Below are 21,712 nucleotides of genomic sequence, written 5' to 3' on the forward strand. Positions count from 1 at the left end.
CCCGGAAGACTAAACGGGAAAATAGCTTAACAAATAACGGTTGACGTCATCGGGTCTCTACTTCCCATGACTCATGAGCTGTACTAATTATAAACCAGCCGGCTGACGATACTACACTTTCTGAAAGACGCCAACCAAATTCACATATCGATCAATGTGATACAATCCTTTTCCAAAGCATCTGGTCTATATCTTAACATTAATAAATGTGAACTCATGGCTGTCAAAGATTGTGTGACATCTTCATATTATCGTATTCCAGTGAAAGAAGAACTTACTTATTTAGGCATAACCATTACTAAGAATCAGAAGTCTAGAGGCTTACTACATTTTAACCCTCTTATTAAAAAAAAACCCAAAGAAGCTAAATCAATGGCTACAGAGGGAGTTATCTTTTAAAGGAAGAGTCCTAATAACCATGGCTGAGGGTATCTCTAGGCTAACATATGGCGCTCAATTTATTTTTTGACGGTTAAATAAGCAAGGAGTAGGACCCGATGCTTTTCAACTTTCTGTGGAGAAACCGTACCCATTACATTAGGAAAACTTTTGTAATGAACACATGAGTATGGTGGGCTGAATTTTCTGGACTTTACTACCTTAAATAATACTTTTAGGATCAATTGGATAAAACAATTCCTAAGAAGACCAACTTCTACATGGAATTGTATTCCTCATCATGTCGGTCTTCTCTACTTTTGGTGGCCTTAACTTCATGTTGGTTTGCAATTATAATATTGACAAAGTTCCAGTGAAACTGCTTTTCATCGGCAGTTTTTCTTGTCATGGTCTTTAATTTATAAGCATAATTTTTATCCACACAGATATTATATATAGAATAATCGGGATATATTGTATAAAAATACTCATTTGTTTTTAGAATATTGGTGCCGAAATAATGTCCTATTGGTGAGCCAACTTTTTACTTAATTAAAAGGAATTCTTATCACTTTATAAGATTCCTGTAACGCTAAAAGATTTTGCGATTGTTTTAGACGCCATTCCCTCAGGTGTTGCTTTATTATCCAGGAACGTGTCAAGACCTGACCCTCAGGACCTACCTTCTATTCACCCTGTTGACTCATCAGTAGGAAAGATTTGTTTCTCTTTTGGTCCATTCAACAACAGAGCGATACGAACCTTGTTTCAGCAGGATGTTGTATCCACACCTTATGTCCTGCCTTATTGAAACGATTTTATTGATAATATCTGTTGGGGAAAAGTTTGGATGTTGCCACATACCTACTTGTTAACAAAATTAAGGACGTTTCCTTTAAAATTATTCATAAATATTATCCTGCCAACCACTATATGAAGAAGTTTAAGAAAAACATCAACTTAAATTGTACCTTTTGTAATGACCACCCAGAAACGGTGATGCATCTTTGGCATTGTATTCATGTAAGGCAACTGTGGCAAGACATCAGTAGAATTATAATTGTACACATTTATGAAGATCTTACACTATTGTGGAGAGATGTACTGCTTGGATTATTTACCTACGATAGAAATAAGCTGAAACAATTTCATTATACTTTTGGCCAAATTTCATATTCACATATGTAAATTTACAAATAAAACACCACATTTTCTTACCTTACAAAAAGAAATTGAACTGTATTTTAAGACAATTAAATACTCTACTAACAAAAAGCTGTTAGAATAATAAGTGTATGTATGTCCCTTAAGGTCCTTGTGTAATGTGATATTGTACCCCCTAGCCCAATTGTCCTTTGTATATTATTTATATATACTTGTGTTCCCCCATGTACCCTCTGTATTGACTTGAAAAATAAAAAACACAAACCCCCCCCCCCCCAAAAAAAGTCTATATATATATATATATATATATATATATATATATATATATATATATATAAATGATCCGTGCTGTCCGGCATCCTTAGGACATCCCTACCCTATTGACGTTGACATTTCAAATGGTTAAGGTTAGGGTTTATGGTACTTTCAAGACAACTGGGAACGCTGAAAGATCGGAAAAGTAAGAGCTCTAAAAATATGCCAGAGTTTCCAACTAAGAATTCCGAGTTTGATGACAATTCAAAACGATTTTACCCAATAGAAGTTTGTTTTTTTCCCTGAGTTCCCAGTTGCCTTGAACACACTGAAGTTGGAAGTCAGAGATTTCCCAGTTCCCAGTTGTTTTGAATGCAGCATCGTTTCCTGTATGTCGGACTTTGACATGGCTGCTCTTGATGACAATGAATGTAGGCCTACATGCATTCTAAAGAATCTCTAAAATAGGTTTAAATAGGGCAGTGGTTCCCAACATTTTTCGGTTATTGTACCACCAAGTATATTTTGCTCTGCCTGAAGTACACCCTCATGTACATTTGACCAGTAAGCCTATGGTCTTATGAGTCTCCTCAAGTACCCCCTGTAGATAGGCCAAGTACCCCTGGTTGGGAAACACTAAACTATAGGGTAACTTTAATGTCCTGTTCGCCTAGCCCTAGATAGAGTACTTGATTTTATATGATGGTTCCATTTTTTTTTAAAGTTATTAAATCAGTACACAATGATAAAATTACCTCTCTGTCACTCACACACACACAAAGTAGGCTATGTGATGGCCATGTCATGCATTTATGTAACATGTCCTTGTCACATGGTGTAGGCTACAGTATTCGCGTGACACCTCCATTGTAAAACAGGGTGTATTCATTCGTTTTGCAACAGAAACAGTTTACTCCAAACAGAAAACATTAAGCAAGAAAACAAGTTTATATTGGACAAATTAAAAATGTCAAATGGGGGGTGCTTATATTTGTCCTTTTTCAGTGCATGTCAAGTGGGTAACCTGTACAAGTGAGGTGTTTGGTTCCTAGTGAATACACCCAAGGTCTTACAACCCAAGGTCTTACAATGTTATCCTATATGCATACACATCTGTTTCACTGTACCATCAGAAACACATATGACGTGTTTAGGATGTGTCACAAGAGAAGGCTGAGAAGGGATGGTCAATCAAATGACCTAAAACTTATGTACAGTGCCTTCAGAAAGTATTCAGACTCCTTGACTTTTTCCACATTTTGTTACTTACAGCCTTATTCTAAAATTGATCAAATGTTTTTTTCCTTCATCAATCTACACACAATACCCCATAATAACAAAGGAAAAGTAGGATTAACTTTTTTTGTGCAAATGTATTCAAAATAAAAAACATATCTTATTTACATAAGTATTCAGACCCTTTGCTGTGAAACTCGAAATTGAGCTAAGGTGCATCCTGGTTCCATTGATCATCCTTGGGATGTTTCTACAACTTGATTGGAGTCCACCTGTGGTAAATTCAATTGATTGGACATGATTTTGAAAGGCACACACCTGTCTATACAAGGTCAATCAGTTGACAGTGCATGTCAGAGCAAAAACCAAGCATTGAGGTCAAAGGAATTGTCCGTAGAGCTCCGAGACAGGATTGTGTCGAGGCACAGATCTGGGGAAGGGTACCAAACCATTTCTGCAGCATTGAAGATCCCCAAGAACACAGTGGCCTCCATCATTCTTAAATGGAAGAAGTTTGGAACCATCAAGACTCTTCCTAGAGCTGGCCGCCCGGCCAAACTGAGCAATCGGGGGAGAAGGGCCTTGGTCAGGGAGTTGACCAAGAACCCAATGGTCACTCTGACAGAGCTCTCTGTGGAGATGGGAGAACCTTCCAGAAGGACAACCATCTCTGCAGCACTCCACCAATCAGGCCTTTGTGGTAGAGTGGCCAGACGGAAGCCACTCCTCAGGAAAAGGCATATGACAGTCCGCTTGGAGTTTGCCAAAAGGTACCTAAAGACTCTCAAACTATGAGAAACAATATTCTCTGTTCTGATGAAACCAAGATTGAAGTCTTTGGCCTTTGGCCAAGCGTCACGTCTGGAGGAAACCTGGCACCATCCTTATGGTGAAGCATGATGGTGGGAGCATCATGCTGTGGGGACATTTTTCAGCGGCAGGCACTGGGAGACTAGTGAGGATCGAGGGAAAGATGAAGGGAGGAAAGTACAGATAGATCCTTGATGAAAACCTGCTCCAGAGTGCTCAAGACCGCAGACTGGGGCAAAGGTTCACCTTCCAACAAGACAACGTCCCAAAGCACACAGCCAAGACAACGCAGGAGTGGCTTCAGGACAAGTCTCTGAATGTCCTTGAGAGGCCCAGCCAGAGCCCGGACTTGAACAATTCTGGAGAGACCTGAAAATAGCTGTGCAGCGACGCTCCCCATCCAACCTGACAGAGCTTGAGAGGAACTGCAGAGAAGAACGGGAGAAAGTCCCCCAATACAGGTGTACCAAGCTTGTAGCGTCATACCCAAGAAGACTCAATGAAATGGCAATGTAAATTGCACCGAATTGCACAAACCACAAATACATCACAGTTGTAAGTACCATAACTATACCTACAATGTAATTACACAGTACCTGCTGCCTATGTAACTACATTGTAAATACATAGGCTTTAGGCCACTTAGATGTAAATCACTGGGGTTGTGGGTCCTTCATCTTTTATTTTCCTTCATGTCAACAAAAACATCTCCAATATGCATATTCATTAAAAACATCACCTATTATTGTCGATTAGGCCTGCAGTCTTGTCCAAACCCATTGGCCCTTGACAGCAGTATTCTACTGCCGGTCTATGAGTTATTTTAAATCCCAGGATTTATTGGAAGTGTCAGTTATAAAAGCCCTTAAGTGATTTAAACTTGATCAAAGAGACAGTATTTATATTTTGACGACTCAGCCCGTAGCATTGCTCTGCAAAGCTTCACAGTAGTGACCCAGATGTACTATCCAATCTTCAGGGAGGCAGACACTAACTTCACTTAAACAAGGATGATCCATGAACCTGTGAACAAACTGCCACTGAACTCTCTTCCTGTTTGGTTTCTCTTTCGGTTAGTGCTAGTGCTATAATGAAATATCAACAGAATACATGTGTCACGACTTCTGCCGAAGTCGATGCCCCTCTTTGTTCGAGTAGTGCTCGGCGGTCGACGTCACCGGTCTTCTAGCCATCATTGATCCATTTTTTATTTTCCATTGGTTTTGTCTTGTCTTCCTACACACCTGGTTCCAATCCCATTCATTACATGTGTATTTAACCCTCTGTTTCCCCTCATGTCCTTGTCAGAGATTGTTTGTTGTTATTGTGCTCGTGTATTTGTATTGGTGCGCGACGGGTTATTTTACCCATGTTATTTTTTTATGTACGTTGGTTTTTGGAGTTGGTTTAATCTTTATTAAACTACTCCAGTTACACCAAGTTGGTTTCTCCTGCACCTGACTTCCCTGCCACCTACACACACGACATTGACAACATGTGACCATGCAGACTTACATGTTTTGTAAATGGGAAGGTTTTATTGTGTGTGCCAAGATGCACTGTAGTTACATTTACATTGAAAAAGTTGCACAAATTATTTTAAGTGTGCATGTTGTGAAGTGTCATGGCACCCCCAAAGAGCTCCAAATGTTTTCAATTACCCTAGGACCTAGGCCATGCCCCTTCCCTCCACACCTGTTCCCACTCCCTTAATCACCTCTCTGCTGACTTTCTCACACCTGTTTCCCCATATAAGCTGCTTGCTCCTTCCTACCTACCAGCTCAATTTTTTATTTATTTCACCTTTATTTAACCAGGTAGGCCAGTTGAGAACAAGTTCTCATCTGCAACTGCGACCTGGCCAAGATAAAGCAAAGCAGTTCGACACATACAACGACACAGAGTTACACATGGAATAAACAAACATACAATCAATAATACAATAGGAAAATCTAGATACAGCATGTGCAAATGAGGTAGGATAAGAGATGTAATGCAATAAATAGGCTATGGTGGCAAAGTAATTACAATATAGCAATTAAACACTGGAATGGTAGGATGTGCAGAAGATGAATGTGCAAGTTGAGATACTGGGGTGCAAAGGAGCAAGATAAACAAATACAGTATGGGGATGAGGTAGATTGGATGGGCTATTTACAGATGAGCTATGTACAGGTGCAGTGATCTTTGAGCTGCTCTGACAGCTGGTGCTTACAGCTAGTGAGGGAGGTAAGAGTCTCCAGCTTCAGAGATTTTTGCAGTTCGTTCCAGTCATTGGCAGCAGAGAACTGGAAGGAGAGGCGGCCAAAGAAAGAATTGGCTTTGGGGGTGACCAGTGAGATATACCTGCTGGAGCGTGTGCTACGGGTGGGTGCTGCTATGGTGACCAGTGAGCTGAGATAAGGCGGGGCTTACCTAGCAGATACTTGTAGATGACCTGGAGCCAGTGGGTTTGGCGACGAGTATGAAGCGAGGGCCAGCCAACGAGATCATACAGGTCACAGTGGTGGGTAGTATATGGGGCTTTGGTGACAAAACGGATGGCACTGTGATAGACTGCATCCAATTTCTTGAGTAGAGTGTTGGAGGCTATTTTGTAAATGACATCGCCGAAGTCGAGGATCGGTAGGATGGTCAGTTTTACGAGGGTATGTTTGGCAGCATGAGTGAAGGATGCTTTGTTGCAAAATAGGAAGCCGATTCTAGATTTAATTTTGGATGGGAGATGTTTAATGTGAGTCTGGAAGGAGAGTTTACAGTCTAACCAGACACCTATGTATTTGTAGTTGTCCACATATTCTAAGTCAGAACCGTCCAGAGTAGTGATGCTGGATGGGCAGGTAGGTGCGGGCAGCGATTGGTTGAAGAGCATGCATTTAGTTTTACTTGCATTTAAGAGCAGTTGGAGGCCACAGAAGGAGAGTTGAATGGCATTGAAGCTCATCTGGAGGTTAGTTAACACAGTGTCCAATGAAGGGCCAGAGGTATACAGAATGGTGTCGTCTGCGTAGAGGTGGATCAAAGAATCACCAGCAGCGAGAGCGACATCATTGATGTATACAGAGAAGAGAGTCGGCCCGAGAATTGAACCCTGTGGCACCCCCATAGAGACTGCCAGAGGTCCGGACAACAGGCCCTCCGATTTGACATACTGAACTCTATCGGAGAAGTAGTTGGTGAACCAAGCGATGCAATCATTTGAGAAACCAAGGCTGTTGAGTCTGCCAATAAGAATGTTGTGATTGACAGAGTCGAAAGCCTTAGCCAGGTCGATGAATATGGCTGCACAGTAATGTCTCTTATCGATGGCGGTTATGATATCGTTTAGGACCTTGAGCGTGGCTGAGGGGCACCCATGACCAGCTCTGAAACCAGATTGCATAGCGGAGAAGGTACGGTGAAATTCGAAATGGTCGGTAATCTGTTTGTTAACTTGGCTTTCAAAGACCTTAGAAAGGCAGGGTAGAATAGATATGTCTGTAGCAGTTTGGGTCTAGAGTGTCTCCCCCTTTGAAGAGGGGGATGACCACGGCAGCTTTCCAATCTATGGGAATCTCAGACGATACGAAAGAGAGGTTGAACAGGCTAGTAATAGGGGTTGCAATAATTTCGGCAGATAATTTTAGAAAGAGAGGGTCCAGATTGTCTAGCCCGGCTGATTTGTAGGGGTCCAGATTTTGAGGCTCTTTCAGAACATCAGCTATCTGGATTTCGGTGACGGAGAAGTGGGGGAGGTTTGGGCGAGTTGCTGTGGAGAGCGCAGGGCTGTTGACCGGGGTAGGGGTTGCCAGGTGGAAAGCATGGCCAGCCGTAGAAAAATGCTTATTGAAATTCTCAATTATTGTGGATTTATCGGTATTCATGCTTGGTGATTCCACGTGGCCCTAGCCTTCCTCCTACCACTGTGGGTGTGTTATGAAATAAGTACAAACTGTTATTTTGCTATATAGAGAATGTCCTAAATATTATATCCTTGTTGCCCTACGTTATATCACTTTCTATATCCATGACCATGCCCTCAGTTTGCTAATGATAATGCCCAATGCTATGGCTCCTTTGTTCTAGTTATGTGTTGGCAGTCTCCTCAGTTTAGTGTTAAACCCATATTCCCAATAGTCACCTGTGACTAGAGCACTTTCAGAAAGTATTCATACCCTTGACTTTTCATTCCACATATTGTTGTTACAGCCTGAATTCAAAATGGATAACAACATTTTTTTCTCTCACCTATCTAGAAAAAATACCCCATCATGACAAAGTGAAAACATTTTAGCAAATGTATTGAAAATTAAATTAAGAAATATCAGATTTATACTGAACAAAAACAAACGCAACATGCAAAAATTTCAAAGATATACAGTTCATAAAAGGAAATCAGTCAACTGAAATAAATTCACTAGGACCTAATCTATGGATTTCACATAACTGGGCAGGGGCGCAGCCATGGGTGGGCCTGCGAGGGCATCGGCCCACCAACTGGGGAGCCAGGCCCAGGCAATCATAATGAGTTTTTCCCCACAAAAGGGCTTTATTACAGACAGAAATACTCCTCCGCAGGACAATCCTGCAGGTGAAGAAGCCATGGAGGTCATGGACTGGCGTGGTTACACGTGGTCTGCGGTTGTGCGGCCGGTTGCAATGTACTGCAAAAATATCTAAAATGACATTGGAGGCGGCTTATGACAGAGAAATTAACATTCAATTCTCTGGCAACAGCTCTGGTGGACATTCCTGCAGTCAGCATGCCAATTGCACGCTCCCTCAATATTTGAGACATCTGTGGCATTGTGTTGTGTGACAAAACTGCACATTTTAGTGGCCTTTCCTTGTCTCCAGCACAAGGTGCACCTGGGTAATGATCATGCTGTTTAATCAGCTTCTTGATATGCCACACTTGTCAGGTGGCTGGATTATCTTGACAAAGGATAAAATGCTCACTAACAGGGACGTAAACAAATTTGAGCACAAATGCATTTGAGAGATATATTTTATTTCAACTCATGAAATATGGGACCAGCACTTTACATGTTGCGTTTATATTTTTGTTCAGTGTACATAAGTATTCACACCCGAGTCAATACTTTGTTGAAGCACCTTTGGCAGCGACTACAGAGTCTTTCTGGGTAAGTCTCTAAGAGCTTTCCACACCTGGATTGTCCAACATTTGCCCATTATTCTTTAAAAAATGCTTCAAGCGCTGTCAAATTGGTTGTTGATCATTGCTAGAATCATTTTCAGATCTTGCCATAGATTTAAGTCAAAACTGTAATTCAGCCATTCACTGTCTTCTTGGTAAGCAACTCCAGTGTATAGTTGGCCTTGTGTTTTAGGTTTTTGTCCTGCTGAAAAGTGAATTCATCCCCCAGTGTCTGGTGGAAAGCAGACTGAACCAGGTTTTCCTCTAGGATTTTGCCTGTGCTTAGCTCCATTCCGTTTCTTTTTTTATCCTGAAAACTCCCCAGTTTTTAACAATTACAAGCATACCCATAACATGATGCAGACACCACTATGCTTGACAATATGGACAGTGGTACTCAGTAATGTGTTGTATTGGATTTGCCTTAACCATAACACTTTGCATTCAGGACTAAAAGTGAATTGCTTTGCCACATTTCTGCAGTATTACTTTTTTGCAAACAGCATGCTCGTTTTGGAATATTTTGTGTTCTGTACAGGCTTCCTTCTTTCCACTCTGTCAATTAGGTTATTATTGGAACTCCAATGTTGTTGATAGAGCCTCAGTTTTCTCCTCAGTTTTCTATCACAGCCTTTCAACTCCGTAACTGTTTTAAAGTCACCATTGGCCTCATGGTGAATACCTGAGTGGTTTTCTTCCTCTCTGGCAACTGAATTAGGAAGAACGCCTGTATCTTTGTAGTGACTGGGTGGATTGATACACCATCCAAAGTGTAATTAATAACTTCACCATGCTCAAGGGATATTCAATGTCTGCTTTTATTGTTCCCCATCTTCCAATAGGTGCCCTTCGTGAGGCATTGGAAAACCTCCCTGGTCTTTGTGGTTGAATCTGTGTTTGAAATTCACTGCTCGACTGAGGGACCTTACAGATAATTGTATGTGCGGGGTACAGGAAAGAGGTAGTCATTAAGTCATGTTAAACACTTATTACACAGTAAGTCCATGCAACTTATGTGACTTGTTAGGCAAATTTACAAAAACGTTCCACTTCGACATTATGGGGTATTGTGTGTAGGCAAGTGACAAAAATAAAAATAAATTTAATCCATTTTAAATTCGGGCTGTAACAACAATGTGGAAAAGGTCAAGGGGTGTGAAGACTTTCTGAAGGCACTGTACTTTGTCATGCCTGCACCTTTTATGTTGTGTTCCTAATGTTTCCCTTTTTGTATCTCCCTTCCAGACCGCCTCAACCTTGTTATCCACAGCTAATCCTATCCAACCTAGAGGCCTTACAAGCCCAAATCCTAACCTCCATATTCTCCTCCATACAAACCCTCCCCCATCTGCCTCTGTTGTTCAACTGTGTATAATAAATACCCCTAAACCTGGATTCCCCATCTCCTCATTGCATTCTCACTGATGTGCCATGGTGGCAGCAACAGTCCTGAACCTAGCTTACGGTCCACCCTAGTCCTTTCCTTCAGTACACGTCCATCATATTCCAGACCCTTCCACAGGAATGTGCGTAAACTCTCAATGAGCAAAGCGACAAGTTTATAGACCTCTGTTCTGGTGTGTCCAGTCCACTGGAGTGGGGCAAATTTGGGATGCTCAAAGCACTTAAAGGCATTTCCATAAAAGCACCATATAGTGTCTCCCATTTAGGAGAGTGACTGCCATTTCTAAGAGGCATATGGTTGTCGTAATTCCTGGCCTGTTTCTCATCTCAAAGGTCACCAGTTTTACTCAGATCGCTAGATAAGATTGAATTTGATTTGCCCAATATGCCTCGACGTTGCTAAAACAAACAGACACCAGATTATCAAAACTATTTTTATTCTGAGCTTTAACCAAAGTGTTTATTAGAGGGTCAGTTCAGCTTGTCAAAGTACTTGAGTTTGCCCGCTGGGTCTGGGATTATCTGTGAAGAGTAATACATTGAATTAGTGCACAAGCAATTGTCTAAGAAAATCCTATCAAATCAAATGTATTTTTAAAGCCCTTTTTACATCAGCAGATGTCACAAAGTGCTTATACAGAAACCCAGCCTAAAACCCCAAACAGCAAGCAATGCAGATGCAGAAGCACGGTGGCTAGGAAAAACTCCCTAGAAAGGCAGGGACCTAGGAAGAAACCTAGAGAGGAACCAGGCTCTGAGGGGTGGCCAGTCCTCTTTTGGCTGTGCCGGGTAGAGATCATAAATATAATCTCATGCATGCACTCACTTAAAGTGGCAGTCAGCAGTTGAAACAATAAAGCGTATTCCCCGACCCTGCTTCGGGAAAAAGGATGAGGGATGCGGCTGGAGAAATGTAACCACTCAAATTCATAGACAGAGCTATGGAGATGCAAGGATTGACCATCCATGTTTACAGTTTTAACCATATTGAGGCTATATAGTGTTTGTTTACAAACACTGGAATAAAACAAGCTTATATTTTCAGGTTCTGATGGGGTATGACAGTTTAAGCTCATGAGGCATTTAGAAGTTATTCCTCAAGAATCAATGGGTACAAATTGACGTAGCAACTGCTGATTGCCTCTTTAACCACATACAGTATGAAACTCACTGTGTCACTGCCTGGCTTCCATCCTGCTGGGCACACTGAAAAAGAGATATATATTTTTTTAATTCACACAAACTGTAAAAAAAAAAAAATGTCAAAAGACCATCCATAGCAACCACAGATAATTACGTGTTAAGCGGTATTATCTGAGAATGTTATGTGGTGAGACTGAATGTGGAGGCTGAGGAGTGAACCGTACCTTCGCCGTGTTTGTCAGTATACTGGAAGGCTTGGACAAGCCGCAGGGTCTCATCTACAGAGCGCCCCACGGGGAGGTCATTCATGGTGATCTGCCTCAGGACGCCCTTGTCATCGATGATGAACAGGCCCCTGAGGCAGACAATGAAAACAATGAGAAGTTCGGTTCAGTTTCAAACCGCATGACTTTAAACTTTATGAACTTATAATAATTAACAGGTATTTTGTTGTACCATTTTTTAATTTTTTTATTTAAAAAAAAAAAAGTTTTTAAATGGTAGTTGTACTAGTAATCTTCTTTTGGAGTAGCTTCTACCCCCGTGAGCAAGTGTATACTGTACCTGAGTGTGTGTCCTGCGTCCTCCAGGAAGACTCCATAGTCTTTGGAAATCTGGTGTGTGAGGTCAGACAGCAGAGGGATTTTCATTGGTCCAAGTCCACCCTGCTTCCTGGGTGTGTTGATCCTGTTAACAACAAAGCCGGAGGGAGAAAAAAAATTAAAAAATCTGAAATTAATGTCCAAGCACCTCTGAAGAGGGGTGTGATGCTTGTAATCTTACCATGCCAGATGCGTGAATTGTGAGTCGACAGAGCAGGCAACAACCTCAGCATTGATGGCACGGAACTCGTGCACACGATCACTGAACGCAATAATCTCAGTCGGGCAGACAAACGTGCTGCAGGTACACAGAGTTCGTGTTATCAGAATAACACATAGCCAACAACATTATTACTTTACCAAAGCATACTGGATTTTAATTAAGTCACTGGTTCTAAAATACAGTTACTACAGTTTAGATTTTACAATACACTACTAAGAATGTTTTTTCTCTCCCTGAAATCTCCCAATAAAAATCTGATGATTTGGATTGCTATATTTCTTCATCCTGGCACGTTACTAAAATCACTTTAATACCCAGACAAAATCATGCAATCTTTACCATACAGTCTTTATACTGCCTATTCTTTATATCTGAAAGGGGAAGCCAATAACAAACCCAGTACAATAAATTCAGAAGACAGACCTAAGCACGATTAAGCTCTGCCAACGGCTCGGAAAACCCAGCAGTAACATTCTTTCCAGGCATTGGGACAATGCTTTTAATTCATGTATTCTTTCCATTTAAATGCATGGAGTTCGGTCCTTAAGCTGTTCTTGTACATTAATGTTCTGTATGTAATGTGTGTGAACCCAAGGAAGAGTAGCTGCGGCGTGAGCAACAGCTAATGGGGATTCTAATAAATAATTTACATTTTTGTTGCTTGATTAATTTCACCAGTCATTTCTCCTTGCACGTTTAGCTCCAATTACTTAGATTACTGCCTAGTGCTACTATTAAAAAAAATAATCAGTTAGAGTACATTTTCTAGCAAGCTATCAATGTGCATAATATGGAGAGGGTAGGAAAAAAAGATTAAATGTGGATCTGCAATCTTTTTTAAGCAAAAAAGCCATTAAAATAATGTATTTCAAATCACATTCATCCAGGTCAGACATTTGATTTCAATACACGATCGGAAAGAGCAAATTCTGGGGTTTCTAAAGCACCTCAAAGCGACGAGGGCATGGGCTCGGTTTCAAAAGATCACCTATTTTTTTAATAGATTAACAGCGGGTCCACACATTCCCGCAACACTCAAGTTGTTTGGGAATAAATATTATTTATATTTTATTCTCACTATAAAATGTTGTGTTGACTGATCTGAGCAGGGAATGTAATTGTGTCTTGTTTGTTTAATGAACTATTGATTTCATTTGCATGGTGCAGCCAGAGCCTATAGCCTAGGCTGCACAGACGAGTAACATAAAACTCAAAATATGCTATTCAATTGAAATACATTTTCTTAGTATCATAATGTTTCTTAAGATCTGCCTAAACTTATTAACAATGGGTTTCTTTGTGATGGTATATAGTCAATGGATTTATTCAAATAGACACATCCGTCAGCTGCGCAACGGGATGTAGCCTGTAAAATGCGTATCCCAACAAGTGGTAAAAATGGGACTGTTTGAAAGGGGGGGTCATAATAAATTGCCCTTAAAAAAAAATTACCAAAAAATGATGTCCGAAATACGTATAACAAAGTAAAATAAACAAACATTTTATGACAGTAGAAAACAACACTATAAAGAGGATTGTTTTAGGATGAAGGTCAGTAAGAGATAGTACTCACAAGTCCAGGGGGTAGAAGAAGAAGACTAGGTATTTCCCTTTGTAGTCCAACAGTTTGAGCTCCTTAAACTTACCATCGATGACAGCTGATCCCTCAAAGTAAGGTGCAGGCTTTGAAACTGCAAGAAGAAGAAATAACAAAAACACATTTTGATGACAGTTCAAAGCACGAGCAAGCAAGTTATTTGCTGATCACATTTTAGGAAAAAAACAAATCAGAACAGACTTCCTGCTGTGTATCCCCAACATTGTTCATACCAACACACCATTATTTAGTGTGCTTGGTCAACAATTAATAGTATTTGTTCATAGTTGGTGAGCAGTGTGCAGGTAGGCCTATGGCTCAGGGCAGGATTGGGGCACACCTAGCTTTCGTTCACCAAAGAGGGCTCCCTCTACGTCAATAATCCTTGCAATACGGTTTTGGAAACCTTTGTTTACTTCCATATCGGCTAATCGAGAAAGATTTTTCATAAAACAAAAAAGGTAAAATTACTACAACCCCCACACAACCATATTTCCATGTTACGGACTGTTTACAGAAGAGAGGCGACCACTTGTTCTAATTAGCCTAGCTATCTAGCGTCCCCGAACGCCAGAAAAGTGTTGTAACTGAGAAGTACTGTCGGCTGCAACTGTTAAAACAGTGAGTGTATATTTTGCATTAGTAAAATTATTTTAATGTGATATGAAAGTAGAGGGCTTTTTAATGTTTCTATAACCGTATCGTATTTGCCGGTTTTGGCTGCCAGAGTCAGTTTACCTCTGAACATATACACTGAGGGAAAAAAGTATTTGATCCCCTGCTTATTTTGTACGTTTGCCCACGGACAAAGAAATTATCAGACTATAATTTTAATGGTAGTGTTTATTTGAACAGTGAGAGACAGAATAACAACAAAAAAATCCAGAAAAACGCATGTCAAAAATGTTATAAATTGATTTGCATTTTAAATGAGGGAAATAAGTATTTGACCCCCTCTGCAAAACATGACTTAGTACCTGGTGGAAAAACCCTTGTTGGCAATCAGAGGTCAGACGTTTCTTGTAGTTGGCCACCAAGTTTGCACACATCTCAGGAGGGATTTTGTCCCACTCCTCTTTGCAGATCTTCTCCAAGTCATTATGGTTTTGAGGCTGACGTTTGGCAACTCGAACCTTCAGCTCCCTCCAGATTTTCTATGGGATTAAGGTCTGGAGACTGGCTAGACCACTCCAGGACCTTAATGTGCTTCTTCTTGAACCACTCCTTTGTTGCCTTGGCCGTGTGTTTTGGGTCATTGTCATGTTGGAATACCCATCCACGACCCATTTTCAATGACCTGGCATTCCTCCTCCTCCAAACACGGTGAGTTGAGTTGATGCCAAAGACCTCCATTTGTCTCATCTGACCACAACACTTTCACCCAGTTGTCCTCTGAATCATTCAGATGTTCATTGGCAAACTTCAGACGGGCATGTATATGTATTCTTGAGCAAGGGGACCTTGCGGGCGCTGCAGGATTTCAGTCCTTCACGGTGTAGTGTGTTACCAATTGTTTTCTTGGTGACTATGGTCCCAGCTGCCTTGAGATCATTGACGAGATCCTCCCGTGTAGTTCTGGGCTGATTCCTCACCGTTCTCATGATCATTGCAACTCCACAAGGTGAGATCTTGCATGGAGCCCCAGGCTGAGGCGAGATTGACAGTTATTTTGTGTTTCTTCCATTTGTAAATAATCGCACCAACTGTTGTCACCTTCTCACCAAGCTGCTTGGTGATGGTCTTGTAACCCATTCCAGCCTTGTGTAGGTGTACAATCTTGTCCCTGACATCCTTGGAGAGCTCTTTGGTCTTGGCCATGGTGGAGAGTTTGGAATCTGATTGATTGCTTCTGTGGACAGGTGTCTTTTATACAGGTAACAAGCAGAGATTAGGAGCACTTCCTTTAAGAGTGTGCTCCTAATCTCAGCTCTTTACCTGTATAGAAGACACCTGGGAGCCAGAAATCTTTCTCATTGAGAGGGGGTCAAATACTTATTTCCCTCATTAAAATGCAAATCAATTTATAACGTTTTTGACATGCGTTTTTCTGGATTTTTTTGTTGTTATTCTGTCTCTCAATGTTCAAATAAACACTACCATTAAAATTATAGACTGATAATTTCTTTGTCAGTGGGCAAACGTACAAAATCAGCAGCGGATCAAATACTTTTTTCCCCTCACTGTATGGTCCTTGGACGTTAATCTAACCATGACGGCGTTCTGACCCCAGTGCAGTTTAGTGTAAACAAGCGTAATCGTAGGGTCGGTAAAACTGCAGGCTACAGTTGGAGCCAAGTTTTTTTTGCATGACGTGTCCAAATGTACTAATAGTTACAACTTATGAATTTGGGTCGACAAGTAAAATCTGTCATATTACAATAACGCGAATATCGATTTGATGCAAACTTCAGTTGTGAAAATTTGCAGCATAACTGTAACGGTGGCTAGCTAACATTAATGAAGACTACTAAATTAGCTATCTAATTGGCTGCAGGCAAACTAGTTAGCTAGCTATGGAGTTACCATTGTATTGTTGAGTAAAACATCCTCCCGTTATTAAAATAATTTAAGTCAATATGATTGCCAAGTACAACTACAGTACGGTGCACCGGGGACAATACCCACTTTTTGCCTTGCTGAGGTGCAAGGAATGATCAGAAACGGGCACACGGAAAGCCTCTCCGGGGTAGACGTGTCCTCCAGCGTAGTTGTAACACTCTTGGTCCCTTTTCCCATTAGAGTCGTCTTGGGCTGCAGTGGTAAACTTGGTGACAAGACAAATTGTGCAAAACACACGTAAAATGTCCTTTAACATTTTCATATGAAGCATGACGTTCATTCCACAGTCTTGCTAAAACCACGTAGCTAGCTGCTAAGAAAGTACTGTACAGGAAGAACTACAAATCCTCTTCTTCGTGTGAATTTTCCGCAGGCTAGACGCTGTGTTGCGTATTGCTGCCGTTCGCAGGTCGGAATGCGGATTGCACATTTTGGTCACAAAAAAAAAGGGGCATGTGGACATTTTAAATTGCACCACCTTCTAACCCTTCAACTTGTCTCTACATAGTAGCGGTGCGTGGGTAAAATCACTGGGGAAGCCAAGACAGAAATAAAGCCATATTACAACCTATGAGTTGTGATAATTGAATTGTTTGCTCTAGCCTGTTAGTTAATATGCCTTGGGACCGTGATATATAGGCTTAAGGCAGAGACAATAAGAAGACACAGTGGCAGAATAAATTCAACCACACCTTTGTTTCATCACAAAACTGGAGAGCAACCTCTGTCCGATGAAGTCCACAAAGCATATGTAACAAACAGCATTGTCACGCAAGTTAATGTTTCTGACTGCTAATCAACTATTTATTAAGAATCACTTGGAGAGTTACCGCAAGTTGCAAAGAAAACAGGAAATGCCTCCACTACCCTAGCACCATTTCAACATTTCAAAATCATCAAATCACATATGCTTAGTCTAATACAGTGACAACTAATACATACCAAAAACGATTTAGTCCAATCAACGTAAGCTAAATATGATGTGGCTGTCCAGGGTTCTGATTTCTGTGTATGTGTGCGTGTTCGTGCAAGTAGAAAAAACATGTTGACTCACCCTACTTGTAGAGAGACACCAATGCCATCCTCCTCTCTTTCATATTGATGAAACGGTCTATGACTCTCATACAGTAAACACTTATTTGTTGTCCTAGGCTACCTGGCTAAAATGTTCTCACTAGCCTAACTTCCTTTTTATGGCCAACATTAGCCTACATCTAGCTACATACTGAACTTCCATCCTCTCAGGCCAGGGGCACAATGTATGAATTTATGGTTGGATTAGAATCACCGTTATAATTATTGGCCATTAAGGAGAATTAAGTAAAACCACAAGTCCAAATCCCTGTCTCCATCCATGGCTAATTTAGGAAAGGGTCAATTTTAGGTAGCTAGCTAGCTAGCCAGCCACTGGACAACAACACACCTAGATGCAACAGTTCATGTTGTTTCTGTCAATGACGTATTTCTCTCCATGTGATGTGATTGGAGAGAAGCCAAATCCAAACTGACTTCCCTTGAAAAAAAATGGTGGGGTGCGCCAGGACAATTCACAGTTTCGCTCACTCAATTTAGCTCAACGCTGATTGGCTATTATTTTATACTTTTTTATCAAGGGAGGTAAAATGCTCGCTAGCATCCTTCCCTTGCATTCAATGCTATGGGCGGCAACAATGTGATACTCTTTTTGACCTGACAGCATCATACAGATGGCCTAAATTATGAACGAGAGAGACAAAATATACATTCTTTTATATGTTTTTCTCTTTTTATTTTCCTTGGTCAATTTTTTGGGGAAGCCTGGCTTCCCTTGGAACCCCATCCCACCACTTTGGCCCTAAACAATCCTACACCAGGCCGTTGGCCTGGGAGGAACCCCTTTTCTCAGAACTCCCTGTAGATCTTCTGCACTGAAATCTCTCAAACCCAAATATTTCTCAACTGCTGCAACTACCACATCTATCTTCTGTGATAACCGCTCCATCAGTGCAGTGCAGTTGATCACGATGGCTATAAATGCAACAAATCCAACCTAACTAAACTCAGTCGAAACCCTCATCCCTCAAACCGTCTTCCTGACTCAAACTTTGGCAATCTCAACTATACACAGTGGTTTCTCAACCCCCACTTCACACTCCCTCTGACTATGCCCTCCTGCACACTTTCCACATTGGGGGGTATCCCTTCTGCATATTGCTACCACATATCTGAATCCTTGGCACCTGAAGCACTGTTGCAGGTTCGGAACAATTGCCCTCAACGAATAGTTAATGTACCCTAGCCTGACCTTATCAGGTAGAAACTCCATGTCGAAGCTCAACAAGACAGACAGGGTATCCTCCGTCTAACCATTTCCACCGGGTCTGCATCTTACCAAACGGCAGGCATCACAAACACCAGGAATATTCTTTCTCGTCACTGATCACTCCTTTCAGCAGCGCACTGCTCTGGAGAGCAAAGACCAACACAGGCCAACCCCTGAGAAGCGTGACGCACCGTGCCTGCTGCCTCTGAAGTGGAAGATACACCAAAAAATCTAAACAATTCCTCTTCTCAAAACATTGACAGATGTAACAGTTACCAGTTCGTCCTTTACTAAGCTTGAAACAATATATGGGTCAGCCAAAAAGCAGGGATCCCCTTTTTCCAAAAACGTCTCTCAGGGCAAATGTTGTTAATCTCTACCCCCACACCTGCCGCCACAGGTAGGTCTTCATCCTGCCCTCACAATGATGCCACTTTTCTCAGATTTCTTCTCTGTTTGTGCTGTGCAGTTTATGACCCTTGTAATAAATTACACCTTTTTCACATGCAATATATCAGGATACCTCAGTTGCCGAGAAACTTCAGGTTACTTGCATAACCCCGGTTTTCTGATATTATGGGTGAGATATTTCACTATATTAGTGGAATTCACCAGAATCTTCTGAGTAGCTTGAAGAACCAATCATACACGTCTCTCTGAGACAGACAGGTTGAGTGGCAAATGAGGGAGCCCCTCCCCTCATAATAAAGAGCCACACGCCTGCCCTGCGATCATTCTGGAGCGTGCCAAACTTCCTCACACTCTTGTGAGTAGGGGAACGTGGTGAGATGTCTCACTCATAATCTCAGAGAAGAGGGGTTACACAAGTAACCTTAAATTATCTTTCAATTATTTGTTTCGACATCTCACTAGTGGGACATGACCAACTCCCATATGCTCTCCGAAGCCAGGCAGTCTCAATGTCAACCCTCAGAGGCCCTGACACTGAGGACATTATGCACCAATAACGGAGCAGTGGCGTTTAGTCGGAAGAACCTCATAAAAAGTATGAGGGATGCCCAACAAGCTGCACTGCAAATCTCCTGCAAGGAGATTCCCTTGAACATAGCCCAAGAGGTAGCCATACCTCTGGTGGAGTGAGCCCTTGGGTTACAGCCTCCGGAGTGCCTATCTTTATTATAGGCCAATACAATTGCTTCCACAATCCAATGAGACAACCGTTAACAAGAGAGGGGGCTTCCCTTGCAAGGAGGTACCAAGGACAAACAGTTGGGCACTCTAGTGCAAAACTCTTCCTATCCAAGTATATGCTCAACACACGTACTGGACAAAACGGTGTAGCCGCTCCTCTTCAATCGAAAAGAAAGGCGGCGGGTGGAAAGCCACAAGCTCCAAGGCCAGACAATTGTAATTGCGCTAACCTCGGGCATAAAGGCGGGATTGGGCGTAACATACGGGACCCGGAGCTTCCACAGGAAAAATCAATGTCTTAGACCTTTAGACCAAGAGGAAATTCCCCCCTTGGATAGACACTTGTTTTGAAGTTCACAGGCAGGGCTACCTCATCACGTGACCATAACCACTACATTCACCCCCCTTTGACCTCCTCACTCATGAGAGACCACCCCACGTTTGGCAGCATTGTAAGACACGGGGCATGAACCCAGAGCAACCAACGTCTTAGACCGTTAGACCAAGAGGAAATTCACCCCTTAGGCTGGGGGCAGACATTGGGTTTGAAGTTTGCAAGGCATCCTCATCTGGTGACCATGACCGACTCATGGGCTAATTGGGTGTAACCGGTGTGAAATGAATAGCTAGTTAGCGGGGTGTGCACTAATAGCATTTCAATCGGTGATGTCACTTGCTCTAAGACCTTGAAGTAGTTGTTTCCCTTGCTCTGCTCTGTCCTTTGTGGAGCGATAGGTAATGATTCTTTGAGGCTGACTGTTGTTGATGTGTGCAGAGGATCCCTGGTTTGAGCCCAGGTAGGGGAGAGGGATGGAAGCAAAACTGTTACATTGATGCTGCTGACCCAGATCACTGGTTGCTGTGTCAAAAGTGGGGTGAGTGTAACCGGTGTGAAATGGTGGGTTGTGTGCTAATAGTGTTTCAATTGGTGATGTCACTCGCTCTGAGACCTTGAAGTAGTTGTTGCTCTGAAATGGCCATGGCTTTTGTGGAGCGATAGGTTACGATGCTTCGAGGGTGACTGTTCGTTAATGTGTGCAGAGGGTCCCTGGTTCGAGCCCAGGTAGGGGCAAAGAGATGGAAGGAAGCAAACCTGTTACATGGGCAACAAGGTGAACTTGGACAAGCCCTGGGCAAACTGCAGGCACGAATGGTGACTGACAGTACATGCAGCTCATTCACTCCTTTTGCAGTAAAATTGTCTTAAAGGAGAGATATTTCATCTCCATATTTCCAGCGGCTCAAAAAGCTGCTGTGAAATAGCCACAAGCACAATAGACAAATCCCATGATGGGGCTAAGTGCTTGGGAACTGAACCTACGTGACAAATGATGTATTGGCCATTGTGAGGCTTTGAAGCCACTGGTCGGCCATATTGGCACTCTCCAGTAGGAGCAGTCCTCCATAGGAATTAATTCCATGTATTTAAGTATTTTTGTTGTTGTAGTGGGGACAGTAACATTAGCACTCTCTAAAAAAATACTTTAAGGAAAATGTTAAATATATTTTTCATTTATATGTTTAATATAATTTAAAGGTAAACATTAAGGTGTCTGTAATAGAATAAACGTGTCAAAAGCGAATATAGACATATAGAAATGCATTTATTCATCTTCCAAAATCTACCAAGATGACTGCGTGGTGACTTCAATACAGCACCCCCTGTCAGTCATCCCGGGTTCATACACATCATTGGACATGCCCCCTTCATGAAACAACATAACAGGGGGTGTTTTCCCACCTTGTCCTT

At 41.7% G+C, this 21,712-nt stretch overlaps 1 protein-coding gene across 1 annotated transcript; it reads right to left on the bottom strand.

The window, feature by feature from the left end:
- Nucleotides 1-10,804: 10,804 nt before the first annotated feature.
- On the bottom strand, nucleotides 10,805-16,885 carry prdx4 (peroxiredoxin 4). Its single transcript, XM_014196208.3, has 7 exons — nucleotides 16,575-16,885; nucleotides 13,926-14,043; nucleotides 12,311-12,427; nucleotides 12,092-12,214; nucleotides 11,752-11,882; nucleotides 11,556-11,590; nucleotides 10,805-10,906 (listed from the first exon to the last, which is right to left on the bottom strand). Exons 1-7 carry the CDS (start codon nucleotides 16,786-16,788, stop codon nucleotides 10,856-10,858), a joined length of 789 nt encoding a protein of 262 aa, XP_014051683.2. The 5' UTR covers nucleotides 16,789-16,885; the 3' UTR covers nucleotides 10,805-10,855.
- Nucleotides 16,886-21,712: the final 4,827 nt, after the last annotated feature.

The sequence above is a fragment of the Salmo salar genome, chromosome 04 (assembly GCF_965601325.2).
Source record: "Salmo salar chromosome 04, fSalSal1, whole genome shotgun sequence".
Classification (NCBI taxonomy): Eukaryota; Metazoa; Chordata; class Actinopteri; order Salmoniformes; family Salmonidae; genus Salmo; species Salmo salar.